The 14697-nt window shown below is 56.2% G+C and overlaps 1 protein-coding gene across 1 annotated transcript; it reads left to right on the forward strand.

The window, feature by feature from the left end:
• Positions 1-1594: 1594 nt before the first annotated feature.
• Positions 1595-14039, forward strand: CHGA (chromogranin A). Its single transcript, XM_047736797.1, has 8 exons — positions 1595-1834; positions 2666-2712; positions 5019-5112; positions 5941-6009; positions 8240-8335; positions 9749-10177; positions 10876-11360; positions 13518-14039. Exons 1-8 carry the CDS (start codon positions 1789-1791, stop codon positions 13599-13601), a joined length of 1350 nt encoding a protein of 449 aa, XP_047592753.1. The 5' UTR covers positions 1595-1788; the 3' UTR covers positions 13602-14039.
• The last annotated feature ends 658 nt before the right edge of the window (positions 14040-14697 follow it).

Here is a 14697-nt window from a genome sequence, read left to right on the forward strand (position 1 = left end):
GTGTTACCATTCAGCTGTATTTTCCAGGTCACTTTCGCTTTATCTCCTTGTTATTCCTGGAATGTCAGACACATTCCTTCCACTAGACATTTGCACTTGCCATTCCCTCTACCTGGAGCCCCCTGTCCCTGGACACATGCAACCTCCTTCCTCCTCACCTTCAGATCTTTGCTGAAACAAACCTCCTTGGTCAAGACCTCTCAGACCCACCCCATTTAAAACATAGCCCCCTCCCCCTCAACACACCCATCCCCCTTCCCTGCTTCATTTTTGTCCATAGCACTTGTCCCCACCTGACAGCTGTGTATTTCACCTCTTTACTTATTCATTGCCTGTCTTTACCCTTTAGAATGTAAACATCATAAGAATCAGATCTTTGTCTCTTTGTTCACTGCTGTATCCTCAGCACCTAGAAGAGCTGAGTGCCATTCTAGGGTGTTCAAAGCACACAGTAGGTGCTAAACAAATAGTGGTTGAATGAAAGAATAAATTCATGAAAAGGATCATTTCAGTGTCCTTTGGGCTCCTGCCAGGTCTTCCTTTAGGGGCAGGAGTGGGCACAGGCTGGGGCAGGAAGTAGGGAATAACAGCAGCAGATGCGGGGAGAGCCTCGCAAGAAGGACAGTCTGGACAATGCCAACTGGTGCCAAACCCTAGCCCAGTTACCAAGTTCACTAGGGCACTGGGCTCAGGCAGCAAAGGGCTTCCAGTGTGTCATCTAGGTTGGGAGTAGCAATGTGGCCCCAGGGCAGAAAGACACAAACCAAGAAACCAACCTAACACACGAAACACTCAGACGTTGAGAACACTCAAAGAGACGTGAGACACAGTCGGTTACCAGCAGCAAGAAGGTCATCCTAGGGCTAATGAGTCCACGTTACAACTCTTATTTTGGTTTGATACCAAGAGCTGTCCCCTGTTCCTGCCCCGCCACCCCGCATGAGAGCTGTCCACCAACAGCCAGAGCCCAGGCAGGATTCACTCATTCATCCCTGGCTGGACCTTTCTTTCCATCAGTAGGTTCAACAATTATCTATTAAATGCATTAACTCTGTGCCAGCTGCCCCTTTCAGCGCTGTGGAAGCAATGGTGACCAAACATTTTCAAATTAATACATATATACACCATGACAAATTGTGAAGGCACAAAACTGGGTTGTCAGAGAGAGAGAGGCCTCTCTCTAGGACTCCTGAGATATCTGAAGGAGCCCTGAGTGGTGAGCCAGCCTCCAGACTCTATCAGGGCAGGGGCGTCCCCACAGAGGGAACTCAGGAGCATGGTAAGTGCTCTAGAGCTTGTAGGGACATTGGAGGAACACGAGGTCCAGAGACTGGGAGTATCTGCCCACGGACACAGCAACTCGGGGAAACTTCTAAGAGTGGAGGGTTAGCCGAGGCCCCTTGTCACCTCCTGGAAGCCAGAAAACCGCCTCGAAGCCAGACCCAAGGCAGGTGAGCGGCGGACACCAGAAGCGAGAGGCCTGAGGATGAGGGCGGAGCGAGCTCCGGCCGGACCCCCAGAGGGGTGGGAAAAGGGGTTAGGGGCGGTCCCGATGACGTCATTTCCGGGGTCGGGGGTATATAAATTCCTGCAGCACCAGAGCCCAGTGGAGAGAGGCTGGTGGGTGGACCGACAGACAGACGCAGACTGGGAAGCTGAGCCCTCCGCCCCCAATCCGCGCCAGCGCCGCCACAACCCGCTCCCACGTCACCCGTCCAGCCAGCCCTCGCCAAGGTGCCTGTCGTGCCCAGCCCCAGACCGCCAGCTGCTCGGCGCCTCGGCTTCGCCATGCGCTCCGCTGCTGTCCTGGCGCTTCTGTTCTGCGCCGGGCAAGGTGAGCGAGCGCGGGGTCTCGTGGGAGAGGGTCCTCGGCGCCCCTGCCTGCCCTGAGGTCCAGGCACAGAGCGCAATGCGCGCCCCTCGTCCCTCCCCTCCGGCGCGGCCAGTTGTCAGCACCGCGGACAGCGCCCCCGCCTCCCTGCTCACCAGGCATAGTAGCCTCGGCGCCAAAGCCGCAGACCGGACTCTCTGGGCCTGACTCCTGACCCCACAGGACAGGACCCCCTGGCGCCCCAACCCCCTGTCTGGGCTCGACGTCTCGACTGCATCTGGGCCAGTTCTGGCTCCGTGCCATGGCTGGCCAAGGTCATTAGGGGAGATGGGAGAGCTGTGGCCGACTCCCACTCTGGCCTCTTTCTCTTCCCTGCTCCTGCTCTTCCCCTTTTTCTGCCCTTGGCTTCCATCTCCCTATCATCTCTCACGATCCTCCCTCTCCTCGTCTCTTTCCCCACACCTCTGGGGTCTCTCCTCCTCTCTCCACTTCCTTCTCCACCCCAATCCCACTCAGTGGCTGGCCTTGTTTTCATAGCACTAGCCTTCAGCTCCTCCCATCCCCCCCCCCACCCCCACCCCCACCCCCGGCCCCAGAGCGGGTGCTTTCCCAAAGGGAAGCGTTAGGGAGCTCAGTGCAGCCTCTGGGGACCATCCCCATGGGGGCAGCAGCCAGGGAAGGGAAACAAAATCAACCCTAGCATCTCATTGGGTAGGGGCAGTTTTGAGGGGGAGCACTGGGGTGAATGGGCCCCCTATAAACCCAGTTAGGAAGGACTGGGCTCTCCCCTCAGAGCAGAAGAGTCACCCCAACTCTCTCTCTTTTTTCCCCCAGTCATTGCCTTTCCTGTGAACAGCCCTATGAATAAAGGGGACACCGAGGTAAGAAGGGGTATGGGGATGCCCCGTGATGGTGGGTAGGAGGCTCCAGTGGACACCTCACAGTCAGGTTTTGGGCAGCTAGCTGCAGGAATGAGTTTGGCATAAATCCAAGAGCCAGCACTGCGGCTGCTAAGCCTGGGGACAGCTTGCAAAAGAAGATATCAAAGACTGCTAGATTTCTCTGCTGTCCTGCTGTGGGGACTTCCCCAGCTTCCTCTGAGCTGGGTACACTGCCGATGGAGCCTGTGCCTGAACCCTCCAAATCTGGCAATGCCCAGCCTGAGCTGCTGGGGGGCACTTCCTGTGGTTCTGGGTTGTGGCTGTCCCCAGACCTGCAGGGACAGTCTTCACTTCTCTGGTTCTGGCCTCCCTCTTTGATCTTCCCCTCCTCCCAAGACTCTGCTAGCAACCCCCACCCCCACCGTATAGGCACTCCAGCCCTGGATCTCCCAAAGGGCCCCAATGGAAAGACTCTTGATCATGGTTTCTGTACCCAGGGTCCTGGCCGTTTGGGGCTGCCGGGGGATGTCACCCAGGAAAGGGCCTTAGGAGATACTAGCTGGGGGGCTCTGCAGCCTGTGAGACACTCTCTGTTGGGGGGCACAATTGAAATTCATTCATGTCTGGGCTGGGGCTGTTTTTACAGTCTCTGGTGCTCACAGACACCCCACCTGTGACCCAGAGAAATTTCTACCCTTCACTTCTCAGGAAGTGTTTTCTTCCATTCTGGAGAGGCTATGATTCAACCGAGAACATCAAAGCAATTCCAACCTCTGTTTGCTCAATTATATTTCCTGTGTTTTACTTGCAGACAGGCCTGTATATGCCTCTTCCACTCTTACACTGTGTGGTCTTGGTAAAATTCCTTAACTTCTCTGAAGAGGATTCCACTTTTCCCATCTATAGTATTTCCCTTGAGGGAAGTTGTGAGCGATGGAATCATAGACGGGAGGCACCTGGCAAAACGCAGGCCCTCGGTTAATGAGCACCTGGAGTTTCCCTGCAGAGCTCCTTATTATTCTTGGGAACCATACCCAATTCCTCTCTCCCTAAGTCTGTCCTCGTGCCCTAGTGGTCATCTGACATTCCCAGTGTAAGTTCCCCAGTTGCAGGGCGATGCAGGGTACAGGCTGCAAGGTCCTTCCTACCAGATCCTCTATGGGAGACACTTTGGTCCCTATACGCAGCAGCCTGGGGTCAGGAGCACTGTATCCACTGGTGAAGACCTAACTATTCCATCCTACAATGCTGTGACTACTCGAGAGACTGTTTGAGGATTTGCTAATCCTGAATTTTTGGATGGGTTGCTTTGGCATCCCATAGACCCAGCCTGCCACCCCCTCACTCCCCACCAGCACCGCCTGATGCATGTCTGACACTTCCTGCTTTCCTGCCCGGCTCTCAGCAGCTGAAGCAAGTTCAATGTTACAAATCCTTTCCTTGGTGTGTGTGGCTCATCACGCCTTGTAGAGTGTTTTCCCTTCTGTTTCTGTTCACCCTGGGAGGGGAGCTGGGAAAGTCTCATCATACAAATGAGAAAATCGAGGCTCGGAGAGGTCAAGTCCTGTGTCCAAGATCACTCAGCTAGGATACCGCACTGCAGTTGGCCCTACCTTCAAATAAGCATTTATCAGTCGCCTGGTTAGCCAGCCACAGCACCTGCTGGCCGCTGCACAGAACTTTCAGAGATCTGGCTGCTGGGACGGGCACCCAGATGTAGCTGCTGTGTGCCCTCGTCCAGCCACAAGATCCATCCCATGGGGGAACACAGAGCCAGACCGTGAGGCTGTCACTCGCTGCATGTAACAACATGATGGGTTTTAGGAGACAGGGATCCCAGTCCTGTTTCCAGGCAGGGTAGAGCCAGGGAAGGTCTTTGGTCTCTGGGCAGTCCAGAAATACTCCCTGGAGAGAGCTGACCTTGTCGCCATCTGCAAGACTAAAGTACTTCTGCAAGACATACCTCAATGCCCAGCAGCAGCTTCCCCATCTAGAGAAACACTTGCTAGTGGGTACTGGGTACCCACACCCACCATGTCCCACAGGAGAGGGGCAGCTGCTGGCCAGATGATCAGGGTGCCTGGCGCATGGTAAGCACCATATAAAGGGTTTCTATTATTGCTATTATTGTTTGGCTAAAAACACAGATTATCTTGGGCACAGGCATCCATGGACTCCTGAAGACAAAAGCAAATGCCCCTATATTCTTATTTAGAAATCTGCCCTCAGGGCACATTGAGCCTCGGGGCGGTGGGGGCGAGCCCCATACACAAACCTGCCCCAGCCCGCCCCCACTCTCTTCCTAGGTGATGAAGTGCATCGTTGAGGTCATCTCTGACACGCTGTCCAAGCCCAGCCCCATGCCTGTCAGCCAGGAGTGTTTCGAGACACTCCGAGGAGGTACGGGCAAAGGCTGGGGGTGGGAGGGGCTGGGCCCATGTGGCTGGGGAGTGAGGATATGGGTGTGTGACTTTGGACAGAACCCAGTGATTTAATTCAACAGTCACTGATCAAGTGCCTGGCCTGGCCTGTGCTAGTGAGGGAGAGGTCTAGAGAGATGAGAGGGTCACAGCCCTGTGCTCCCAGAGCTTACAGATGAGCAGACAGAACAGAGAGGAGCACAATTAACTAGAATTCCGGGCAGAATGAAACCAGGGCCAGAACAGCAAGTCACCTTGTCCACCCTGTGGACAGAGATGTTGTGTTGCTATGTCCCCAGAGCCCTGAACAGCCACTGGCACCCGGCAGACAATCTGTAGGTTTGTGATGAGTAAAGGACTGTTGCAGGTGGGCAGGGCAAGGACAAAGTGTTTCCAGCCGAGCAGTCAAGTTTTACCCAGCTGTTGGAGGGCTGGGGTTGGACTTTCAGAGAAAGTTAGAAATCAGTAGAAAAATCAAGAAAGGGTAGTCCAGGTGGAGTAGACCCTCGAGCAGACACGGAGATGGAAACACATGGGGTGGGACACCCCTACCTCCCCTGCGGGGCTGGCTTCTCCTGGGTGATGTCTGGGGGCCGGGCCAGCAGCTGACCTTCCTGAGGCCGAAGGATGCGCTAGCCACTTGGGAAGGAGGCCACCTCCGGTGCTATCTCAAGACCCGATCTTGCAGCCACCACCCAGGTTTGGAGTCTCCAAAATAAATTCCTTGTGCTCAGCTGAAAATGTTGATGGTAATCTCTTTCTCTGCTCTCCTCTGGAAACCACCCATAACGACTCTCCTTCATTGCAGATGAGCGGATCCTCTCAATCCTGAGACATCAGAATTTGCTGAAAGAGCTCCAAGACCTTGCTCTCCAAGGTATTTTCCAGTCCCTGCTTAGGAATCTGGGTAAATTCCAGTAATTGAGAGAAAACCAGGGTGGAAGTTTGAGCGAGGTCCTAGTTCTCTCTGATTCGGTTATCGCCCTGCAATTACAGAAAGGTGGGTTCCTCCCTGCCACCTGGTCCAATCTGGCATGGATATAGTTAAAGAGATTAAGGCTCAGAGAGGTTGTGTGACTTGTCCAAGGTCACACGGTAAGTTAAGGACATGCCAAGACCAGATGCGGCTCACCTAATACCCCGCCATCTCTGGGGATCAGTCATTTCAGTGGGGGACACTTTTAAGACTAGGTTGCAGAGAGGACCCCTTTAACTGAAGAGCAAATTGGTTTCCAGGAAAGAGGAGGAGGGACCCCTTTCCCCTTGTGAGCTTCTGCTAAGGGTAGATGGGGAAAGCAAGGTCTTGCTTGCCCCCCAAACTCAGACCAGACTTTCAGCATGTTTTAGAGTAAAGTATGTCTTTCTCTAAAAGATTAAGAAAATCCACTGACACTCTTGGGACTGGAGTGACTTTGTGAGGTAGTGAGCTCCCTGTCACTGAGGGTATTTAAGCAGAGCCTGGAGAGTTAGACTGATGTCAGATGCCCACCCACAGATTCCTTCATGGGTTCACGGGAGGCACAAACTCCCTGGCAAGCTGGAAAAAAAATGGGTTCTGGCCCTGCCTCTGCCCCACGCTGATGCCCTGTGGGGAGCGGCTGCTTATCAGGGGCAGGCCCCCGGCCCCGTGCCTCTACCCCAGCATGGGCCCCCCGTCGGGAATTTCGCATCAGTTTCCAAAGGAAGTAAGGGTCTATCTTCAGGGCTGGACTTTGGTCTCGGGTGAGGTGGGAGGCACGAAAGCTGCTGCAGCTCTGGGAAGCCCCCCTCTGAGACCCTTGAGACGGACCAGGCCACCTGTGAGAACAGGTGCCAGGCGTCTGGGTGAGGGCCCGGCATGGAGCAGGTGCTGGCTAGAAACATGGCTCTTCCTTGCTTCTCACTTCATCTCCATTGACCCTGGTGGGATTTGTTTTTAGCTAAACATTAAATATTTTATTGCAATATGATAATTTCAAAATTAAATATTGAATGACTAACGTATTACATTTAAATAATTAAAGATAGTGTCAACAGAGACTGTTCTAGGAGGAGGTGTCCTGAAATGTCTATGTACACACAGATGTGTGTGTATCCAATATGAGCCATTTTCAAGACGTGTCCCTATTACTGTTTTCTGTTAAAAGAGTACAGGATGTAGCTAGGTGTCTGCCTGTCCGTCCACCTACCCAGCCATCCGTCCACTCCCTCTTCTACACTCTCAGAGTGACTTCCGAGTACCTCTGTCTTAGGGCTTCCCAAGTGGCAGCCCCGTCCTGTAGGTGAGCACCTGCTGCTCGGAGAGCTCCACTTACCCCAGATCACAGAGCGAGGAGTGACTAAGCAGAGGTCTGCCCGGGGTCAAATCTGGGTAGACTCCCTGGCCTGCAGCCACTGTGGCAGGTACATCTGCTCCCATCCCCGCAATTCCCAGCTTGGGGAAATCACAGCAGCGTCTGCAGAGTTAGCCTGGCTGAGAGACCCCATCATCTGGAACTGGGCACAGATGGGGATAGTCAGAGGAAGTAGCAGCAGCCCGGGGCCAACACAGGGAGAGAGATGTGTGGATTATCAGCAGGTGGCAGCCCGGGGCTGGAGCTCAGTCACCTGCCTGGCCTTCTCCCAAGGACCTGGATTTACGGGGTACAGGGGAGCAGCGATTGCCTGGTTCAAGATTGCCCATGAGGGGAATAGCAGTCACGGCAGTCTCCTGATGCAGGGTCCCCCTAACTACCAGGAGAAGAGGGACCCCTCCCCCCCGTTCCCATCCCTGGGACCCTCTGGTCCCTCTGAGTCTTTGTGGCTGTCCAAGGTAGCAGACAATGCTTGTTCTCATTCCCCAGGGGAGAAACGTGAGTGGGGAGAGGAGCTGTGGTGGCCTGATGGGTCCCAGCTGGGAAACTGGGAGGGGGCAGGGGCAGCCAGCACACACACACCCCCCCCCCCCCCCCCGCCAACCTGGAGCTCTTGCCCCCTCAGTGTCCCGTTAGGCAGGCTTGAAACTGACCTGCTGTTTACAGATGAGGAAATGGAAGCCTTCACGCTCACAAAAATGCCAAGGCTGGGCGTGGCTAAGTGAACTTGTTTTCTCCTTTTCTCTCTTCCCCCTTCCCCTTTTCTCATACCAGGTGCCAAGGAGAGGGCACATCAGAAGAAACACAACAGTTTCGAGGATGAACTCTCAGAGGCTCTGGAGAAACAGAATGACCAGGCCGAGCTGAAAGGTCAGAGCCGGCCGGTCTAGCCAGAGTCTGGAGAGAGAGGAGAGTAGGAGATAAGAACAGTAGTTAAAAGATCAAAGATTCCTAGGGGTCAAGGACCCCCTCCTTTAGGCACTATGAAGTACCTAGCTATCATTTTGATCTTCCCTGTCCAAATGGGGGAAACTGAGGCCCAGAGAGTTTTAAGTACCTTGTCCAAGGTAAGCAGTGTAACTAGAGATGGGAATCTGGGTCTATCTCACTCCAGAGTCCCAGGTCAGTCCCGCCTGCCTGCCATAGGGGCTCACACTCAGGGCAGGAAGTCTCTGGCCTGGCAGGAGGGCAGGCTTGATGCTGGATTTTTCCCAGAGTCCATTGCAGCAGAACCCACTCCCCCGTGCCCCCCCCCCCACCACGCAGCACCTGTCCACCCGGGACTTGGTCATGCCACAGGAGGGTCCTGTTGTAGGAGGACCCCAGAATGCGTCTCAAACACTAAATGAAACTGGGTCATCTTTCTTGGAGCCAGAGAGCTTCTAAAGGTCAAAGAGAGCATGGGCTAGATCAACAGGATGCCCCAGTACGCATCCTCCTGTCTGGAAACAGTCATCAATGGCCCCCGAGGGGCCTGCTGTTAGCACGTGTGAAGGGGGTGGATAGGCCAGGTTCTAGGACCAGGGATCTCAGTGGACATCTACTATCCGGGCCACCTGGAAGCTTTCATGGGGGAGGCAGCTGTGTGTCGGCGCAAAGAGCACCCTGTACTTGACATTTGGAGACTTGGATCCAAGGCCCTGCTGCTTATGGGATGTGAGCATGGAGAAGTCGTGTGACTTGTCTAAGAGTCGGAGGGGAGAGTTTCTGTAGAAGGGATGGGAACACCATCACTGGGGGGTCCCGGACAAATGGTGGAATGCACTTGATAGCGCTTGGTCCAACAGTAATTATTCTAGAGCTGGGAGGTATTTTTACTGGTGAAAAGGCAGCCACCAGAAAATGCCTTTTAATGAAACTGTACAAATAGGAATGGGGCGCTTCCACAGGACACTCAAGCCTCGCGTGGAAGGGAGAACGAAGTTGCAGTAATGGTGCCTTGTACACAGAGAGGTTACGATATTTGCCCAAGGTCATATAGCAATTAAGCTGATGTCCTAATTTTCAATTCTGGGGCCATTTTCAAGGTGGTGGTTGTTTTGTTTTGTTTTGTTTTGTTTTAATCACTTCCTACTTTAAGAAGTAGAATTCCAAAGAAAGAAACATCTCCCAATTGTGCTCAGATCAAACCCAGACACGGAGTGGGCAATGCTAATCCTGGCATGAGTGTCTTGGGCCGCACTTGATGGAAACCAAAAGACACAAGGGCCAAGTTGTGAAATCAGGCTCTCGGGAGCCGCCGTGTGCAGCCTGGTCCTCAGGGCCTGCCTGTTGTTTCTGCAGAGGCAATGGGAGAAGCGTCCTCCAAGGAAGCTACAGAGAAAAGAGGAGATCCTAAAGAGACAGAGAACGGTGGAGACACGGATGCAGCCAGGCCCCAGGCCTCCCCGGAGCCCGGCCAGGGGTCCAAGTTCAAGGAGGACAGTCAGGCCCTGGCGGAGCAGGAGGCCGCCAACACCAACCCCCGAGACAAACTTCCCAGCCAGAAACACCCAGGCCCACAGGCCGAGGAAGACAGCGAGAGCCCCCCCCAGGGCCTGGTGGACAGAGAGAAGAGCGTGGATGCAGAGCAAGGGCAGCAGACCAAGCAAGAAGAGGAAGACGAGGAGGGCGCAGAGGCTGGAGAGAAGGCGGTCCCTGAAGAAGAAGGCCCCACCGAGGCATTTAACCCCCACTCAAGCCTTGGCTACAAGGAGATCCAGAGGGGCGAGAGTATGTATGATGTCTGAGACCGAACAAGTGTGTCAGGGAGAGGGGGAGGGTGGGAAGAAGGACCACATCTACAATTGCATTCCACCTTCACAACAACCCGGAAAGGTAGGTAGTATCTCCATTTCCCAGATGGAAAACCGAGGCTCAGAGAGGTTAAGTAATTTGCCCAAGGTCACACCGCTAATTTGCAGTAAAAGCTGAGATTCCAACCCAGGTTTGTCTGACTCCAAAACCCTGCATCTCCCACTGTTCCACAAAGCCCCTCCCCTCCGAGCCAGGAGACCAGAGGGGCTTTGCAGCCTGGGTGGGTGGGTGGGCTTCGGGAACAGAGGGACAGCATGACAGGTAAAAACAGGCTGGTCTAGGGACAGTGTCAGCTTCACCCAGGGTTTATGAGAGCTCCTGGCAACTCATGAGGGCCTTCTCAGGGCCTTTCCTCCCTCCCCAGCTGGGTGGCCCCTGGATCAGGGCTTCCGGGGGGAGACGGAGCACAGAAGAGGCAGCCTCCCACCAGCCCACTCCTCGGAGCTTTGAGAGGGTCTTGCAAAGTGTTCTACCAAGATGGTTTTTCCTCCAAGTGGAATCACAGACCCTGAGTGCGGTCTGCGGTCGCAGCAATGGCCAGAGAGGCCCCAGGGAGTGGCAGGGACCAGGGGAAGTGGTGGTCCCTCCTTCAATCTCCTGCTCTTGTCCACCAGCTGCTCCAGGTTGGTCCGAGTCTCTGGCCGTCGATGGAGCCAGGAAGTCTGGGGCTGAGGAGGCTCAGCGCCCCAAGGGGAAAGGGGAACGGGAGCACTCCCGGCAGGAGGAGGAGATGACAGAGGCTCCTCAAGGCCCCTTCCAGGGAGGGAAGAACCGGGAGCTGGAGCGGGAACAGGAGGAGGAGCAGCTCTCCAAGAAGTGGGAGGACGCCAAGGAATGGAGCAAGATGGACCAGCTGGCCAAGGAGCTGACGGCCAAGAAGCGGCTGGAGGGGGAGGATGAGGAGGATGACCCTGACCGCTCCATGAAGCTCTCCTTCCGGGCCCGGGCCTACAACTTCGGGGGCCCTGAGCTGCAGCTGCGTCGAGGCTGGAGGCCGTCCTCCCAGGAGGACAGCGTGGAGGCGGGCCTGCCCCTCCAGGTGCGCAGCTACCCGGAGGAGAAGAAGGAGGAGGAGGGCAGCGCCAACCGCAGACCAGAGGTTGGTATGGGGCGGGTGCTGGCCCCAGGCCAGGCCTCCAGAGTGTGGGCCCAGCTAGACATACAGCCCCCCTGCCCCACGGAGGGGACATAGTCCCCATGGGTCTGAGAAGAGAGAGGCACATAGATGGCGGGGGTGAGGGGGGTGGGGGCTAGCGGGAGCCAAGCACAGCTGGGGCAGAGCTGGGGCAGGGGTGGGGAGGGTCAGGGCAGGGCGTGAGTGCTGCAGGCAGGAGAGGGAAATGCTCAGATTAAGGGAGCAGGAGAGGGTGGGGAAGCTGATCCCTGGGGCACTGAGTAGGTCTCAGCCCTGGAGGTGACAGAGGGAATCTGCGGGATTTGAGAGCGGAGCTGTTGACACAGGCAGCTTGGAAAGGCCAGGACCTGGCAGGGTCTGGTCTGGGGGTGAGGGGAGCCCACTGGCCCCAAGAGAGCTGGGGGGCCTGGGAGGAGGGGTCGTGAAAGAACATGTGGCATCCTGGGAAGCTCCTGAGGGTGGGCTGATCCAGCAACATCCTCTCCAGGCCTCCAGGCAGCCCAGGCACCCCCCTTCCTAGGTTCAGAACCTGCCTCTGTCCCCTGGGGTGATGAGTGGGGGAGGGGGCACGGATGCTCCAGAAGGCCCGGGGTTCTGCCTCTTCCTAGCTGTGTGACCTTGGGTGGGTTGCTGTCCTTCACTAAGCCTCTGTGGTTCCCCCATTTGAGAAATGGGGGTAAGGAATCCTTTCTGCTTACTTCATTATTATGGTCAGAACACACACGAACTTTCAAAACCTGGCCGTGTCCAGGGATCCTTGGTTAATTCACTGGGGTGCTGGGACATAGCCCCGGAGGTGAGGAGGTGCAAGCTGGGGTCTGTGGCAGACTGGCAACGCCAGCTCGGAGCTGGAGGAGGCCTGAGGGGTCTGTGGTCCAGGCTCAGTGCTCAGGTAGGAATCAGGGCCCCACGGGGCCTGGGACCTCTCCGTGGCCCCAGTGCTCGCTGCCCCTCCAGATTAGGGTGCGGTCCCTTCCCCGGGCGCCAATCCTCTCTCCCTGTGGGGACCAGGTTCTTGCGGCCTGAGAGGAACATCCCTGGGCAGTTGGAGCTAGGAGAGGTCATCTGTCAATGTCCCCGGGAGACTGCCCTCCACCCCTAGCTCTGGACCAGGACAAGCGAGGGCACCTCTGACCACCCCCTTCCTCACCCACAGAAGCTGGAGAGATCAGGGTGCCGTGAGGTGCCTGCCAGCCTGCCTTCTCCACAGGCAGAGGGAGCTTGGACTGCAGGGCGGGGAAATGGGGACCCCAGGGCCATGTGGACAGGACAAGGGCAGGGTCCCCTCCACACCGCCCAAGGGTCTTCTTACAAATGCTCCAGCATCACCAAAATCATGCCCCCGGGGCTACTCCAAGACAGAAGGCTCCAGGGTCCCTATTTCCATGACAACCACTGTCCATCTGTTCCAAGCGGCCCCAGTGGCTGTCCTCAACAGCCTGGCACCCAGCAGGTCAAGACTGGGTGTGGGGGCATGGCCTTCCTAGACTCCTGCTCCGAGTCCCGGGGCATGGGCTTGTGGGCATCAGTACAGGCTCAGGGGGTCCTGGAATCTTCCTGAGGCTGGGACACAGAGCAGGGCTCCCAGAAGGGTCCTCTGCCCTGAACCACCCTGGCAGCCAGAGCTGGGGGCCTCTATGATGGGGACCAAAGATCCAGGCCCACCCTCAGCAGGTAGAGGAGGACAGCTCTCATCCCCTCGAGCCTGTGCCAAAGGCCCACGGACCTTCCATCAGGGAAGCCTGGCCTTGCCCTTGGGGTCACTGTCAGTCTGGGCCTTGGGGTGAGGCGCCTGGGAGGAGCACGGGAGGGCAAGGAGGCCTCATTTTCCATGTCTGCCCAGAGCCATTCAGGAAGAGGCGGGTCTGGATCTGAAGCCACCAGGGGCTGTGTGGGGTCAGGGGCCCTGTTCCCTCTCCATTTCTTGTGCACAGTAACCCTCAGTAATCCCAGCAGGGCAGCATCTCCCATCCCCGTGGTATGAATGAAGGCCCTAAGGCTCGGAGAGGCAAAGCTGCCTGTCTGAGGTCACACAGCTGGCCAGCGGCACAGCCCATCTGGCAGACTGTGCCGCCCACCAGCTGGCCCAGCCCTTGCCGGAGCCGTGGTGTTCTCTCCTAGGACCAGGAGCTGGAGAGCCTGGCAGCCATCGAGGCGGAGCTGGAGAAGGTGGCCCACCAGCTGCAGGCGCTGCGGCGGGGCTGACACCCCAACCGCCACCACCCCCCCACCCCGGCCCAGCCAGGGCCCCGAGGCAGCCAGTGGTCCCGGCTCTGTTGTCCCCTTTGCAGGTCCTGGCCAGACGGCCCAGGTGCTGCTTCTGGTAGAGAGGCTGCTCCCAGCCTGCCCAAGCCCAGGCTCCCCCATTGCCCCCCTCACTCCTTTCCTCCTGCTCTTGACTCCCGCCCCAGTGCGCCCTCTGCAGGGCAGACCCCCTCCCCACCCCTCCACGCCCCCGCCATGACTTTAAATGGTGATCTTTTCTCTCTGGACACAGGCAGCTTTCTAGAAGTTTCCTTTCCACCGTCAGAGCCATTGGGCACAACTGCAATAACTTCTGACCTTTTGGTGAAAGCTGAGACCTCCTAACTGTAATATATTCTGTACAAAATTTATCTGAGGAAAAATAAATCTGCTCTGGGCTTTCTGGTTTTTGTGGATATTTCCCCCTTGACTCGGGGGTGGGGGGTGGATTTAGGCAAAGGGACAAGTGGAGGTTTACTTCCGCTGGAGCAACTCCTTTCTGGGCTACTTTTTAGCCATGGGACTCTGGGCAAGTGACTTTGTACCTCTGGACATCAGTTTCTTTGGCTGTAAAATGGGGAGAATACGTATAATTTCCTCTTCAGATGGTGATGAGGATTCCAAGGGCCCAGGCAGCCTGGACCATAAAACCACGACGATGATGAAACAAGGTCTTTGAACAAAGGGTCCTGGCAGGTCTAGGCCTCGCCTGTGAGGCCGGTGAGGGGCTGCCCACTGCTGCCACCAACCGTGCCAAGGCAGAGATGGACACCCTCCGAGGCTGGAGCTCTAAGCTGTTTATTTCTTCACACGTTTCAAGGGTGCACTCTACCCCCGAGAGTTCGAGAAATAACACACGCAACCCCACACTGTATTCCACGAGGCGGTCAGATACCAAAACATCTGCTACCACAACCCATTAAAGAGAACACGGGGTCGCCTTGTCCCTGAAATAACCCATCCCAAAGATGGCCACCTGTGTTGTCATCACGTGGGACACAGGGGCGCCCGGGTGGCTCAGTCAGTTGAGTGTCTGCCTTTGGCTCAGGTCATGATC

Source organism: Lutra lutra, chromosome 7 (assembly GCF_902655055.1).
Source record: "Lutra lutra chromosome 7, mLutLut1.2, whole genome shotgun sequence".
NCBI lineage: Eukaryota > Metazoa > Chordata > Mammalia > Carnivora > Mustelidae > Lutra > Lutra lutra.

Excerpts from the sequence above, each read along its gene's own strand:
- CHGA (XM_047736797.1), top strand. The coding sequence starts at position 1,789 with ATGCGCTCCGCTGCTGTCCTGGCGCTTCTGTTCTGCGCCGGGCAAG. Across the intron at positions 2,713-5,018 it reads TGAATAAAGGGGACACCGAG|GTGATGAAGTGCATCGTTGA; the intron begins GTAAGAAGGGGT and ends CTCTCTTCCTAG. Across the intron at positions 6,010-8,239 it reads CCAAGACCTTGCTCTCCAAG|GTGCCAAGGAGAGGGCACAT; the intron begins GTATTTTCCAGT and ends TTCTCATACCAG.